This window comes from Miniopterus natalensis, chromosome 19 (genome assembly GCF_054644295.1).
Source record: "Miniopterus natalensis isolate mMinNat1 chromosome 19, mMinNat1.hap1, whole genome shotgun sequence".
In the NCBI taxonomy this organism is placed as follows: Eukaryota; Metazoa; Chordata; class Mammalia; order Chiroptera; family Miniopteridae; genus Miniopterus; species Miniopterus natalensis.
Genome location: NC_142099.1, coordinates 36648631 through 36663945, shown reverse-complemented (window position 1 = coordinate 36663945; position 15315 = coordinate 36648631). Strand labels below are relative to the sequence as shown.

The window sequence follows — 15315 nt, the reverse complement described above, 5'->3', positions numbered from 1 at the left end:
GCTGCTGTTTCTGTCTTCCTGTTTACCCATACAGAATGAAGGATGTGGCTGCAACGGCCTGAGCCCGGTTCCCTAGGGTGCGGGTAGCCTTGGCGCCGAGCGGCCTCAGTCCCCGGGATGGTCGTCATCTCGCGAGAAAGCTTGGCCGGGAGGGTAGTGAGAACGCGGAGGGGGCGGAGTCGCGGCAGCCTCCGCCTCCGCCTCCTCCTCCGCCTCCCGTTGGAGGGGCCGAGGGAGGGGACTGTTGCTGGTCTCTGGATGTTCTGGGTAGTCTGAGGAGAGTATGAGGCGAGCTCGGGCCCCGGTGCGGCCGGGCTTCGGGGGCGAAGGAGCCGCCGCCATCTAAGTCGCGTAGCCCGCTCGCGAGGCCCGGAGCGCGGATGGTGCCAGTCCGGCTCGGGGGCTGATCGCGTGTCCCCTCCCCCGTCCCCTCCCCCACGCGGTGGGCTCCCCTCCCACCCCGGCCCGGCGGAGCCATGTCTCGGGGTGGCTCCTGCCCACACCTGTTGTGGGACGTGAGGAAAAGGTCCCTCGGGCTGGAGGACCCGTCCCGGCTGCGGAGCCGCTACCTGGGTGAGCGGGGGCCCCGAGGCGGAGGCGCTAAGGTCGCCGCCCAGAGGTGGGGGAGGGGGCCGCGGTCCGGGCTGTTGGCGGTGGGACAGCGCTTCGGCCCTGGCGCCCCCGAGATACTGGGGCCCCTGGGTGGACCTCGGCTGACGGACCCCGAGCCCTGCGCTCCACGGCCAAGCCCCTTCGCGTGCTGCCAGCCGCCGCCCTGGCCGGGTTTTCTTCGCGGGGGCGGGCGCCACCGGCCAGGAGAGGTGTTGGGGTCGCCTCTGGAGTGGGGCTCGGGACTGGACTTGGCGGGCCTCCGGGAGCGTTTGGAGCGAAAGTTGGCGCTCCTGCTCGTCTCCGGCGCTCTCCCCTGTCAGACCAGAGCCGGAGTTTCTGCTGACACCCCCTCCCCTTCGATCTCGGGAGGGTTCAGGTGTCGGCCGCGACTCGACCACCCGCGGGGACTTCACGCTCGGCACAGCTCCGCGTAGACTGTCCCGTGGCTCCGGGCCAGAGCCTAAAAGTGGTCGCCGAGCTGTCCCCACCCCCTCGAGCTCCCCGTGCGACCGCTCTTCAGTTGGTTCTGATCGCCTCAAGGAGGTGTAGGGTTTCACGTTCCCATTCCCACCCCTGCAAAACACACTTGGCATTTTCTGACTCTTAGTTCAGCTTTCTAAAAACAGCCTTCAATGCTAGAGGGAACAGCTTCCACTATTTTTCCGTTTTGGATAAAGTGGTTTTGTGGGGATTCTAGGTCACGTCTTCACTAACCAAAAAGTCCACTATCACTATCTTAAAAGAGGACTTTGAGTATGGGTCTTTTGGTGGTGTTTCTTCTTGTGCAATCTTATCATTCCTCTTTATTCTTCCTTTGTTATTTGAGGACAGCATTAATTTTTTTTTCTTTCCAATTTTGTCACTTTTTGGTGGCTAAGTCTTTCTGGATGTCATTTGGTTTTGACTTCAAGTCAATAAAAGAAAATGAATCTTGTTACACCTAACAGATCTGGTTTATAAATTATTTTAGAAAAACTGGAAGCATTTTTTTTCTTATTCTTTTTTCTTTTTTTTAGTGTCTCAAGGGACATATGAATACATTCTCCTTATAAAAACTTAATAAAAATGAAGCAATAATCCCTGTGATCCTTCCCATTCCAATTTCACACACACATCCTTGGAGGTAACAATATTATGTTTCCTGAATATTTGTCCAGACCTTTTTCTTTGCATTCTTACCAGCACATATGTGCACGTAGAGGTGTTAATAGTTGTGTGTGTGTGTGTGTGTGAGAGAGAGAGAGAGAGAAAGAGAGAGAGAGAGACCAGCATGTATGGCGTTATACTGTAAACATTTTTTTCCAACTTTTTTTTTCTACACTACATCTTAAAAGACCTTGATATGGCAGTAAAAATAGATCTGTTCATTCTACAGAAACACATATAGGTTTACATATAATGTTTTCTTCTGGTTCAGTTAGTTCAGCTGTGTCTATGAAAGAGTCAATTAAAATTAAAACCCTACATTTCCCCCCCTTCCTATTCTAACTCCCAATGGAGTGAAGTTTGTGTTGGGCGGAGGAAAATTGAAGAGTAAGAGTCTCCTGTCTTTTTGTTGCTGTTTGTTAATCCTCACCTGAGGATGTTTTTTCTGTTGCTTTTCAGAGAGTGGAAGGGAGGGAGGAATGCAGAGAGAGAGAGAAACATCAATTGGCTGCCTCCCACACTCACCCCAACCCATAAGCCCCAAGCGGGACAGGGATTGAACTTGCAACCCAGGTAGTGCCCTTGACAGGGAATCGAACCCAAGATCGGTGTATGGGCCAAAGCTCTAACTGCTGAGCCACACTCGCCAGGGCTGGAGTCTCCTGTCTTTAGTAGAATGTCTAAGTGATAGATTTTCAAATATATGTGTTTGCACACAAGGTGTTCTTCATCTTAAATAATATTTGAAATGTGCTAATAATAAATACTTTATAATTAGCACATTCTCTGAACAGCTTCCTTTCAGAGTGGTTTTCTAAGTATGAAAATAGCCTGTAATTTCTTGGCCTTCATTTTTCCAGTTCTTCGACACTACAGTACTAATCTTGGGTTAACATTCAGGAAACAGCAAAATCCACGTTAGTAGTGCCTGAATTAATGAGAGTTTTAAAATGATATTTTGAAGTACTCATATAAAGCCTTCCTTTTAAAAAGTCCTAGTCCAAGGGTTTTAGAAAGTAAATAGATCCCATTTTTGAGATTTAAACATTTTGATTATCTATAGTATTGTAGGTTAATTATATTTCTTTTTTTCTTTTTTTAAAATATATCTTTATTGATTTCAGAGAGAGGACAGGAGAGGGAGAAAGAGAGATAGAAACATCAATGATGAGAGAGTCATTGATCGAGCCCACAACCCCGGGCATGTGCCTTGACCGGGAGTCGAACCCTGATGGCCTGGATCCTAGGTCAACGCTCAACCGCTGAGCCACGCCCGGCCGGGCAGGTTAATTATATTTCTGATTTATTTCCATTATTTGTATTTCTAAAAATCAATTATCGTTAAATAACAGTGATATTGGGAGAGAATGAATTGACAGATTTTCCTTATGACATTTGCATTTCAAATTATTTTACCATAGAATGTATCTTTTCAGTGGTAGTAGTCAAGCTTTGTTGCTCATTTTATTTAAATTTGGCTAATTATCTCTTTTCCTCCCATGAAAGAAAATTACAGTTCACTAAACATACTTTTACATTGTGGGAATGAAGATAATTTGTCATATGTTATTAGGAGAAAAAGTATGTTTAGTTATAGCCCCCAAATTCATCTGAACTAATAGAGCATGGATTGAGTCAATAGAACAGGGATTGTCATCTCTACGAACCTGATGTAAATTTCAGTGTAGGATTTATTTTTTTAAACACTAATTGTCAAAGTCCCGAATTAGAGACACCTGTAGGTTTAAGTATTTCAGAGTTTATCAACATGCTGTATAGCTGTATGGGAGTGCTTTGGAATTCAGTGATTGTTATAACTTATTAGCCACACATTTTAGTGCATATATAATTTTATAAAGATAAACATTGCTCATAAAAGAAACAAAATTTCTGTACATTTCCTCTATCCATATTTTTCTCATTTTAGACAGACTTGTCTACAACTTGAATTGACACTTTCTAACTCCTCTAAATTAAAGGATGGTAATCCACAAAAGTAATATTAAATTTTTTGAAGAAGCTATTTGCTATAATGCATAAAATGTTTGATATAAAATATTTGAATTATGATTAGGCAGTGTCTTGGTCAGTATAGGCTGCTGTAACAAAATGCCATAAACTGGGTGGCTTATAAACAAGAGAAATTGATTTCTAACAAATTTGGAGGCTGGAAGACTGAGATAGGGTGTTCACATGGTCAGATTCTGTTTGGTGAGCCTGCTTCCTGGTGCATAGCCATCTATGCATTGTAACCTCATATTGCAGAAGGGGCTAGCTACTTCTTTGGGGTCTCTTAGAAAAGCCCTAATCTAATCCCACTCACCTCCCAAAGATCCCATTTCTTGATATCACCACCTTGGGGATCAGGATTTCAAGAGAGGAATTTGGGGAGGGGAGGTATATAGCAGGCAGTCCATGACAACTTTACAGTAGAGATTGAAATCTTTTTTTGTAAGGGGATTAGGAGGAAGACAGTGTTTGAATATTATTAAAGTCAGTATGTTTTGGAATGGATAATTTTACATTTACTCTTTTAATTAATTAATTTTTACTTTTGAGAGTATTACAGATGTTCCCCGTTTTTGGCACATCCTGAATTACATCCTAAATTACATCTACATTCATATTTACCAAATCCACAATGTGTGCCAAGTTACAATTTAGTATATGAGGGTCAGTAAATTCTGACTTTGTCTCCTTGTTAGCTACTGGGAAAAAGTTAGTGGAAATCTATATTTTGTTTCTTTAGTCTTGAAATCTCTGAAAATCGGAAAATGTCTGATTTTAGGAGTGCAAATGTCAAATATGAAAAACACATCAAACAGAATATGCTAATTCTTGAAGATAAGACCACCAGAGGCATGTTATCTATCATAGATACAGCCAACAGGGTCTCTCTGCTGAGGATTTCATCCCTTCCTGGTATAAAGTGAACGTGCTTAGAAGGGATAAGAGCTTTTGGTAGCACAGAACTTGTGTTACAGTTAGGTTTTAGGTCAGTGTTTTGCAAATGTTTTGACCCGATCCACAGTAAAAGTACATACACATGGCAACTTGAGATAACACACAAACAACTGAAATAAAAGGTCCTATGAATGGGACTTAGCCTTACTAGGTGGGGGTACATTTTAATTTCTGTTCTTTATCATGTTGAAAATGTTGGTGTTGACCCAGGAGAATATCCACTGATGAGTCTCCTCTTGAGGTGTGTAAAACTATACTAGATGGTGTGTATGTTTTTATAACTGTAATTGAATTTTGTTGACTTCAAGGTTAGGGTGGCGGGGGTTCCCAAGTACTTACAGCAGATTAAAACCTTTTTTTAAACACTGCTGATGGCTAATATGGAAACTTTTTATTTATACCTTGGAAAATAAAGCTAGAGCAGGACACTTTTAAATCCTCATTTATTGGGTAAAGACCTACAGTGGGATTGCTGAATTGTATAAGTGTGTTTAACTTTGCAAGAAACCGCTAGACTATTTTCCAGTAACTGTACCACATGGCATTCCCACCAGCAGTGTTTGAGCACCCTGTTCCATATTCTCATCAGCACTTGGCATTGTGAGTCCTTCTAATTTTAGCCTTTCTAGTAGGTTCGTAGAGGTACATTATTATCATTTTAATTTGCAGTTGATTTTAATCCCCACGATTAGTGATGTTGAGTATTTTTTCATGGTTTATTTGCCACCCATTCACTTTGGCTAAATGTTCAGATTTGCCAATGTAAGAATTCTTTACATATTCTTTTAAAAAAATTTTTTTTTTGTTTTTGAAAATATTACAGATGTCCCTCTTTGCCTCCAATGACTCATTCTATCCCACCCTACCCCCCTTCTCAGGCCCTCACCACGCCATTGTCTGTGTCCTTGGGCTATGCACATATGCATATAAATTCTTTGGTTAATCTCTTCCCTCTCTACTTCCCCACCCCCGCCATCCTTCCCTCTGAGATTCCTCAGTCTGATCATGCTTTCATGTCATTGAATCTATTCTGTTCATCAGTTTATTACGTTCTTTAGATTCCACATGTATCAATAGATTACACATATTCTTGATACAGGTCCTTATCAGATACGCATTTTGCAGATATTTTCTCCCAGTTTATCTTGTTCTTTATTTTTCATAGCAGTCTTTTGGTGTCCTATTTAAGACTTTCTCCCTAACCCAAGGTCACAATGATTTCTATGCTTCTTTTTTTTTTTTAGAAGTTTTCTATTTTTAACCCTTACATTTAGGCCTATGAACAACTTTGAGTTATGCTATCAGGTAAGGGTCACGTTTCATTTCTTTGCCTATGAATGTGCATTGATCCAGCACCATTTGGGAAAAGGCGGTCCTTTTCCCTTTGTTGAAAATCAGTTGAACATGAACAGGGTTTTCTTCTCTATTGTTTTTTTTTAGGTGTTCTTTTATTTCCCTTAGCAGTGTCTTATGTTTTTATATTTTATGGTGTACAAGTCTTACACATCCTTTGTTCTGTTTATCCCTCTATATCTGTGTTCTGTCTCTCCAGAGTGTTGTCGCCCTTTGGTTTTCAGTTCTGGTTATGTGGTAAGATGCTATGGGAGGTACTTCAGGAAGACAGCATATTAGTGACAGATAATACTCTGAGGTCATGAAAAATATGTCTTGAAAAAGACCATTGGAGCCCAACCAGTGTGGCTCAGGGGTTAAGCATTGACCTTGGATCCAGGAGAGTGCGGTTCGATTCCCGTTCAGGGCACATGCCCGGGTTGCTGGCTCAATCCCCAGTCGGGGGCATCCAGGAGGCAGCCGATCAGTGACGACTCTCTCATCGGTGATGTTTCAACTCTCTCTCTCTCCTTTTCTCTCTCTCGAATAAAGATTTTTTTTTTTAAAAAGAAAGATGTTCATCCCTAATTATTGAGTGAAACACATGACAGAACAGAGTGAAGACTTTAATCCCATTCATTTGATCACTGACTCAGCAAATAGAGATTGAGTGCCTGCTTTTTGCTAGGCACTGTTCTAGGCACTTGTTCCTCTTTTTATGGAGTTTATAATCTATTAAAACTGAATAGAATGTCGAGGTGGGGATGGAATTATAAAGCGGCAGCTTGGGTTGCAGAAAGACTGGAGTAGGAAGCCACAATGATAGATAAATTCATCCATAACAAGTGTGTAATTGTTGGAAGGGTTTTCCATGGCTCTGTTATATTTCTGCACATCTCCTGAGCAGAGAGTCACTTGCGCTTTGTTCCAGTCTGTCTTTCCAAGAATGTTTATATAGTGAATAGCTTTGGGAGATCTGGTATCTCCCTCTGGGGCAGAGGGCAGATTTATTTATTGTCCAGTATAATGAAGATAATGTGTCCTTTATATCAGGCATGTTTGTTTGATCTAAGATTTGGGTCCCCATAGTTCAGGGGGGCCCAGCTGTGATTCAGTCCCATTACTTGCACAGTGTTGCACCCAGGCTGCTCCACATTGCCCAGTGGGAATTGGGGGAATGAGGGGAACAGTGTGAATCTGAAGCCCATACCACTTGCTGTGCTGCTTGTGCTTTGAGTAGTAAAATCCTTTGCTTTTGGCTTTGAGACAGAACACAGATATAGAGTCTTGTGTCTTATGCCAGCACCCATGAGATGGCAGGTAACTTGTTAGCTTGCAAATAGGCCAGACTCTTTGCAGTTCTCTATAACAGGTGTTGAGTTTATTTTTACTTTCATTTGAGGGGGTTCAGTTTTTTTAACTTACAGTTCTTATTTTCTGGTGGCTTTCAGCTCCCATTTCTTGGTAGTGCATTTAATTACTGAAAGGGTAGAGGGTGTTGACACTCATTAGTTTAGAAGCACATTTTATGGGATGTGTGAACATGCAACCATTTTGATCTCCAAAGGCACGTTCAGAAATTCTCAGGAGCTACTTAACTATTGTGTTTCGGAGCGTATTTTATGTACAGATTTCACAGATGAGAGTTCTTGCTGAATCTCACTTTGTCATCTTTTGTCTCATACACCCCCATTATTTTCTTTAGATAGAAATGGCTAGAGTTGTGTTTTCAAAACCAAATTTTTAAAGTTTGGAAAAGTTTCTAGTACTTTTATAAAAGCATTTAAATGAATTGTTGTCATGTTGTTAATTTGAGTACTTTCTTAACTGTTCTCAGTAGAATTACCAAGCCTGTCATTGGCCAAAGGGGAAATAATTTTTTTAAATTTATCTATTTGCTATTAATAATCTTTTATAACTGAAAATCAGATATGAAAAGTTAAAGTACAAAATAGTTCATGAAAATACCTTACTGAATTTCTGTAAATTGTTTTACTTCAATAAGTTTTGGAACCATAAAGCATTCCCCACACAAAAATAAAATTATTTTTTAACCTATATGTTCATCCTCTACCTGGCCATCTTACCAGTTATAAGCAAGGAGAAAGAAAACAATTTGGCTTCAAGAAGATACTGATCTTTGTGTAGAATGGTGAGAAAACATAATAGAGAAATCTGTCCCTCTGACAGTATACAAAGAGCGTAGTCAAATTTAATTTTATCCGAGATTTCATCAGTCTGATTACAGTTAGCTAATTATCATTCTTTGTCATATACTTAGTTTCCTTTCATTACAGCTTCTGAATAAACATGAAGCTTTTTGGTCCATCTTTGGTAGGGATGATTCATTTCTTAAAGGGAAACATATTTCTCTTTTTCAAAGAAGGAACATATTCTATTTTTATAGTATTTTAACTGTTCTGCTATTGATGGACATTTAGGTTGATTTTATTTTTTTGTTGCCACATTTCATCATTGTTAAATGAGCTTTGAAATATTTTAACAAGTCTGAAATTGAGATGTGTTTAAGTAGAGGCGGCATTAAATGCTGTACGCCACCCTATTTAAAACTGAAAACCCTGTTCTCCACCTCCAGGCCTCTCTTACCCCTTTCTCTGCTTTACTTTTCCATGTAGCACCCTCACCAAGTGTCATATTGTTTATTGTCTTCCATCCCTCACTGGAGGACAGGGATTTTTTTCTGTTTTGTTTTACCACCATAGCTCCTAGAATACCACTTGCAACAGAGTGAGTACTCTATATTTGTTGGATGAATGGATGAATGAAGGGAACCCCTCAGTGTTTACTGTGGTCCAGACACTGCTGAGCCCTTTCTGTCATTTCAATCACTCAGTCCTTAAAATAACCTTATGAGGTTCCTGGGTACTCTAATGAGGAAACTAGGGCGAAGGATGAGGTTAATTTGCCCAATATCGCTCAGCTTCTAAGTGGAGGAGTTAAAATTAGAGCTTGAATCTACTTATGGCAGATCCTAGGCTCTTAACTTCAGTGTTCTACTTTCCTCAGGAATAAATGGTAGGATTTATTTAGTTCGTTCTTTCTTTTTAAACAGGAAGAAGAGAATTTATCCAAAGATTAAAACTTGAAGCAACCCTGAATGTGCATGATGGCTGTGTAAGTAATAGTTACTTTTTGACTGTGGAGGACTTTAAAACTGAGTATTCAGATATTTGATGAAATGCCCCAGGCCTGCCCTGCCAGTGTTTCTCAGTGGGTTGGGTGTCGGCCAGAGCACTGAAAGTTTGCTGGTTGGATTCCTGGTCAGGATTCCCTGGTAGGGGGCGTGCCAGAGGCAGCCTATTGATGTTTTGTTCTCACATTGATGTTTCTCTCTCTTTCCCTGTCCTCTCTCTCTAAAACCCAATTTAAAAATCTTAAAAAAAAATAAAAATGCCCTGGTCCTCCCTGAAGAGATTGTGACTGATCAATAAATTGGAAGAATAAATTTCTGAATTAAAACATTAAAGTGATTTTGAATTTAGAAAAGCATCTGGGTTTTTTTAAAAGTGCAGATGGTTCATGTTACTCCATCTTGACTAGAAGTGGAAGTCTAATTCTTTTTTTAAAATTTAGGTACAATTCATATACCATAAAATCCACCCATCTTAACTTGCAATTCGGTAGATTCTTATTTTTTATGTTATTTATTTTTTTATTTATCTATTTTATTGAATTTATTGGGGTGACATTGGTTAATAAAATTATATAGGTTTCAGGTTTACCATTCTATAATACATCAACTGTGTATTGTGTGTTCACCACTCCAAGTCAAGTCTCCTTCCATCACCATTTATCCCCTTATAATTCAGTGGTTTTAAAAATATAATCATAATGTGGTACCGCTGTCACCACTATCTAATTCCAGTATATTTTCAGCAGCTGAAAAAGCAAGTTCATACCATTTATAAGTCACTCCCATGCCCTCCCCACCTAGCTGTTGGCTATCACTAGTTACTTTCTGTCTCTGTAGATATGCCTCTTCTGGACTGTTTATGTAAGTGGAATGATAGTATGTGGCTTTTCAGACTGGCTTCTTTTACTATCATTAACATTTTCAGGGTTCATGATGTCATAAAATGTGTCAGCACTTCATGTGGCTGAGTAATATTTCATTATGCAGATATTTTGTTATGAGCAAATGGGCAGTCACATTTTGTTTATGATATTTGGGTTAGTTTCCCTGTGGGCCCTTATGAATAATGCAGCTATGGACTTTTTTGTACAAGTTTTTGTGTGACATATTTTTTCTGCTGTTGTTGTGGAATTACTGGGTCACAGAGTAACTGTGTCAGTTTTTGAGGTGCTGCCAAACTGTTTTCCCAAGAGTTAGGCTATTTTGCATTCTTCCCAGCAGTGTATAAGGGCTCCAATTTCCTGACATCCTCACCACCTCCTGTTTTCTGTTTGTTTTTTTAAATTATTATAGCCATCCTACAAGGTGTGAAGTAGTAATTCATTGTGGTATTAGTGTTCATGAAGATTTACACCTATGTGTTCTTCTAAAAGTTTCTTAGTTTGGCTCTTCCATTTAGATGTTTGATCATGTTCCGTTAGTTTGTATGTATGGTGTGAAGTAAGGGTCTAAATTCATTCTTTTGTTTGTGTATATCCAGTAGTCCCAGCACTATATGTTGAAAAGACTATTCTTTCTCCATTGAATGGTCTTAGTCCCCTTGATAAAAATTACTGGACCATGAATGTAAGGGTTTATTTCTGACTCTCAATTCCATTTCCTTTGATGTGTGTTTATGATCATGACAGCACCACACAGCCTTGACCACTGCAGCTTTTTAGTAAGTTTTTCTAATTTCCTTTTTAGGTGACCTGGTTTTATGTCTCTGGATATAAAATGAATTAATTAAAATAATTTAAGAGACAGACATTTCATTGTGAATTTTCAGAACATTGTGTTTGCTAAATGGTAGTCAGCATGTACTTTCAGTAAGTAAACCAGTTGGTCAGTACTGTTTTCCATAGACACAACTTTCATTAGTGATATAAATTTTGAACCATCAGTTAAGTAAAAGATGCATATTTATTTTTATGTTCAGTTTGCTGCAGTTCCTTTTTTGCTCTCTTCTTAGGTTAATACAATCTGTTGGAATGAGACTGGAGAATATATTTTATCTGGCTCAGATGACACCAAGTTAGTAATTAGTAATCCTTATAGCAGAAAGGTAAGTGGTTTATAAAATCTACAGTTTAATGAGAGAGAAAAAAAATCAAGAAACTAGAAATCAAGGAATTGTAAATAATCATGGACTGAGCATGTGTAATAGAATATTCTTATTTTGCTCAAGTTTGTTACATAATTTGGAAGTTATTACAGCCAGTTCCCCTAGTTTCTTTAGGAAAACGTTAGATTTCATTCAGCCTTTTAACTCTAGAATATGTAAGCATGCTTCATGTTATCCAAGTGGATAAAACTGCCAAAGTGACATTATCTCAATAAACCATTTTTTTTTTCCTTGTATGCTCATAGAATCTAATTTTCAGCAAAGCAGGTTAAGAAACATGATTTTCTCAGTTTACAAACAGTGGTTTGGTTCTAGTATATACTTCATGACATTCGGTTCAGTAAGCTAGGCTATCAGGTAGGATTGTGTTCAGGTTTTTACTGGCTCTTCCTCTGATTTCTTATTTAGGAGCATGCAAATATTTTTATATTGATGAGAACATGGTAGATGGTCAGCCTTATTTAATATTAGCAATCTTACAAAATAAGTAGTTTATTTATTTCTTATTTTCCTACAAACAGTTAAGATATTTAAATAAATGTTTGTGGTCCTTCAGCCTAAAAAGAGGTTCACATTGAGGCTGTCCTTGATGGAAAAGATAGGTCATAATTTTATTTAAGAGACAGCTTTACTTAATTGTCCTGACTTAGCAGAGGGAAACTTGATGTTTTCAAGCTCTACTTCTCCTAGCTCTATAATTATTGGCAACCTTTTTCATACAGTGGAGAAATTTCTTGAAACAATGTATGTATTGAAATGCTTTTTGATCTTCACTCAGAATTTCAGTTCTTATACAAAGTACACATCTAGGTACCAGTGGAATTTCTTTAAAAGATGCAGAGCTTTATTATTATTTTTAATTATGATAAAATGCACATAACATGAAATTAACCATCTTAACCACTTTTAGGAATTCAGTTCAGTGACATTATATGCATTCACCTTACGGTGATACCATCACTGCCATCCAGCTACAGAACTCTTCATTTTGCAAAACTCAAACTCTGCCCATTAAACAACAGTTCCCCAACCCGCCCCTCCCCCTGCCCCCGGCAACCACCATTCTACTTCTGTGTCTGTGAATCTGACTACTCTAAGTTCTGCATCTACTTCTATATTACAATAGCTGGTGCTGCTGGCCATAGTTCGATGTTAATGAACTTCATGTGTTTATGTAGCATTTGTCCTGTTGTGACTGGCTAATTTCACTTAGCATAATGTTCCCAAGGTTCACCCACATTGCAGCATGTGTCAGGATTTACATCCCTTTTAAAGTTGCATAATATTCTATTATGTGGATAGACCCCATTTTGTTTATCCCTTCCTCTGTCGGGGGACACTTGGGTTGCTTCTGCTGTTGTCTGTTGTGACTAACGCTGCCATGAATGTAAGTGTACAAACATCCCTTCGAACCCTGCTTTCAGTTCTTTTGTGAAAATGCCCAGTGGCATAATTTTTAAAAGATCATGTTTGTCCTTTAATTGCTTTTTAAAAAAATGACCTTTGCGTATGCATGGTTCCTAGTATATTATGTGTATTTGAAAGCGATTGCTCATTACCCATCCTCAGTTCCAATTTGAGAAAGGATTAATCAGAAAATACTTTCAGAGAGTTTAAAGGTAACAAGAGCGTTGTTTTCACACAGCTGTTTTAATAGTTCCAAATTCGGTATCATATAGAAGTATTTTTTATTGTAAAACACTGATAAGTCATTATATAGGAAAATAGTTTTTTGATCCTGAGTTAAATCTTTTCTTATAGTGTCACTCTGTTTTTAGATACTGTGAGTTCATGAGAAGATTAATTTATTGCCAATGAAAGTTTCAAAACACTACATATAGAGTTAGGAGATTAGAGGTGCTTCTTATAATGGTATATCTTAATCATATATATCATAAATCTCAAATATATTAAAAGGAGAAGTTTTGTTTTCAGAAATTATGGACTAGTTTATTTGGACCAATCCTCCCACTGAAGACAATGAAAAATGCTTGATTAAGTACTTTTAAAATAGTCCTAAAAGTAACAAGCAACTGCCTTGATAGTGAGGAGCCATCAGTTCAAACTGATAGTCGTCTTCACATCTCAGGGGGAAAAGAAAATATGAGTGATTCTGATCCTTTCTTTTCTGATTATAATAGTTTAGAATCAAATGATAATTTTCACTGAGATGGGAATATTAATAAGAATTTATTCCTAGCTGTGATTATGTTAAATATGAATGTTTATTTCCAGGAAATAATAAATTACCAACAACTACCTTCTCTGTGTGTTTCAGGTTTTGACAACAATTCGTTCAGGGCACCGAGCAAATATATTCAGTGCAAAGTTCTTACCGTGCACAAACGATAAGCAGATTGTCTCCTGCTCTGGAGATGGAGTAATATTTTATACCAATGTTGAGCAAGATGCAGAAACCAACAGACAATGCCAATTTACGTGCCATTATGGAACTACCTATGAGGTATAGCATTGTTATGATTATATGTGTGATTCATAAGTGTATGTTTTTGTGTAAGTGTATGTATGGTGCATGTATGTAACTACATATGTGTGGGTTTGTGTATGTGTATATACACACATTCATGAGTTTATAAGCAAAGAAATCATTGACATAATATCTAGATTTCAGTAAACTATTTGAGAAAATGGGTCTTGATAAGCTTGTGAATAAAGTTAAGAAATAATATGAGTAACAGTAATAGGGTTTGTAATTGTGTGAGCAACCATACTCTTGGCAAACAGGCGTCGGCCTTTAAAATATGCTTGTGTATTGTGCTTCGGGCTCTGCTGGGCTTTCACCTCTTGCGCACTTCATCACCGTCTGGCGTAAAGCCATGTCCATCTGTTGGTCAGCGTGCCCGTCGCTATGCCAGCACCGTAATGTTTCAAATGCCGTAAGTTTGTAATGTTCTTTGAAGGCAGCAGGTGCGAGGCCCCCAGCTTTGTTTTTCTTTGTTCAGATTGTGTTGGCTATTTTGTGTCCTTTGAGATTCCATGTGAATTTTAAGATTTTTTTTCTGGTTCTGTAAAAAAAAAATGCCACTGGGATTTTGATAGAAATTGCATTAAATCTAAGATCACCTTGTATAGTATGGACATTTAAACAGTATTAAGTCTTCTAGTTCATGAGCATAGGTCTCTTTTCATTTGTATATTCTTTAATTTCTTTCAGCAGTGTTTTATAGTTTTACACATACAACACTTTCACCTTGAATAAGTTTATTTCTAAGTATTTCATTATTTGTGTTTCTGTTATAATTTCCTTTTCAGATCGTTCATTGTTAGTGCATAGAAGAAACACACTAATATTTGTGTTGATTTGTTAATCTGCGACTTTGCTGCATTCATTTATTAGTTTTGATGGTTTGTGTGTGTGTGTGAAATCCTTAGACTAATGTACATATCTTGTCATCTTCAATCAGAGACACTTTTTCAATTTTGATGATTTTTTTTTTTTTCCCAATTGCTCTAGCTAGAACTTCCAATACTGTATTGAATAGAAATAATGAGAGTGGGCTTTCTTCTCTTGTTCCTGATCTTAGAGGGAACGCTTTCAGGTTTCACCATTGAGTATGATATTAGCCATGACCTTCTCATATATGGTGTTTTATTATGTTGAGGTAATTGCCTCTCTTTCCTAGTTTGTTGAGTGTCTTAATCATGAAATTTTGTCACAGTTCTTGAGAGATCAGTTTAAATGCTTTAATCAATTCAGCATCTTATATTTTTCTTAAACATTATCATAGAAGAAATTATGTGTTTATAGTACAAATGTATATTTATATCCAGAAAACATAAAAATTCGGCTTTGAATAGTTTGAACAAGTTTCCTGTGGGAGAATTTTTCTTCTTAAAGTTGTTAGAAGTTTATAATTTTAAAGAACTTTTTATATGCAGGAACATTAATGTCAAACTTCAGAGTAATGAGTCATATTAATTTAACAATTACTTGCATATTTCTGTATGCATTGTACTGTTTTGACTTATGGTATGGGTAATT

The 15315-nt window shown here is 38.4% G+C and overlaps 1 protein-coding gene across 5 annotated transcripts in view; it reads left to right on the top strand.

Annotated features, from left to right (window-relative positions):
• The first annotated feature begins 14 nt into the window (after positions 1-14).
• DCAF6 (DDB1 and CUL4 associated factor 6) overlaps positions 15-15315 on the top strand; it is a 73075-nt gene continuing 57774 nt past the window's right edge. For 2 of the 5 annotated variants that reach the window (XM_016202365.2, XM_016202363.2), the window contains exons 1-4: positions 18-573; positions 9128-9189; positions 11160-11252; positions 13591-13776. In XM_016202365.2, the coding sequence (XP_016057851.1) occupies positions 477-573; positions 9128-9189; positions 11160-11252; positions 13591-13776 (438 nt within the window). In that variant the 5' untranslated portion in view covers positions 18-476. Of the gene's footprint in view, positions 574-1717; positions 1736-9127; positions 9190-11159; positions 11253-13590; positions 13777-15315 lie in introns of those variants that run through there. The other 3 variants (XM_016202367.2, XM_016202366.2, XM_087827965.1) reach the window with 3 other exon arrangements.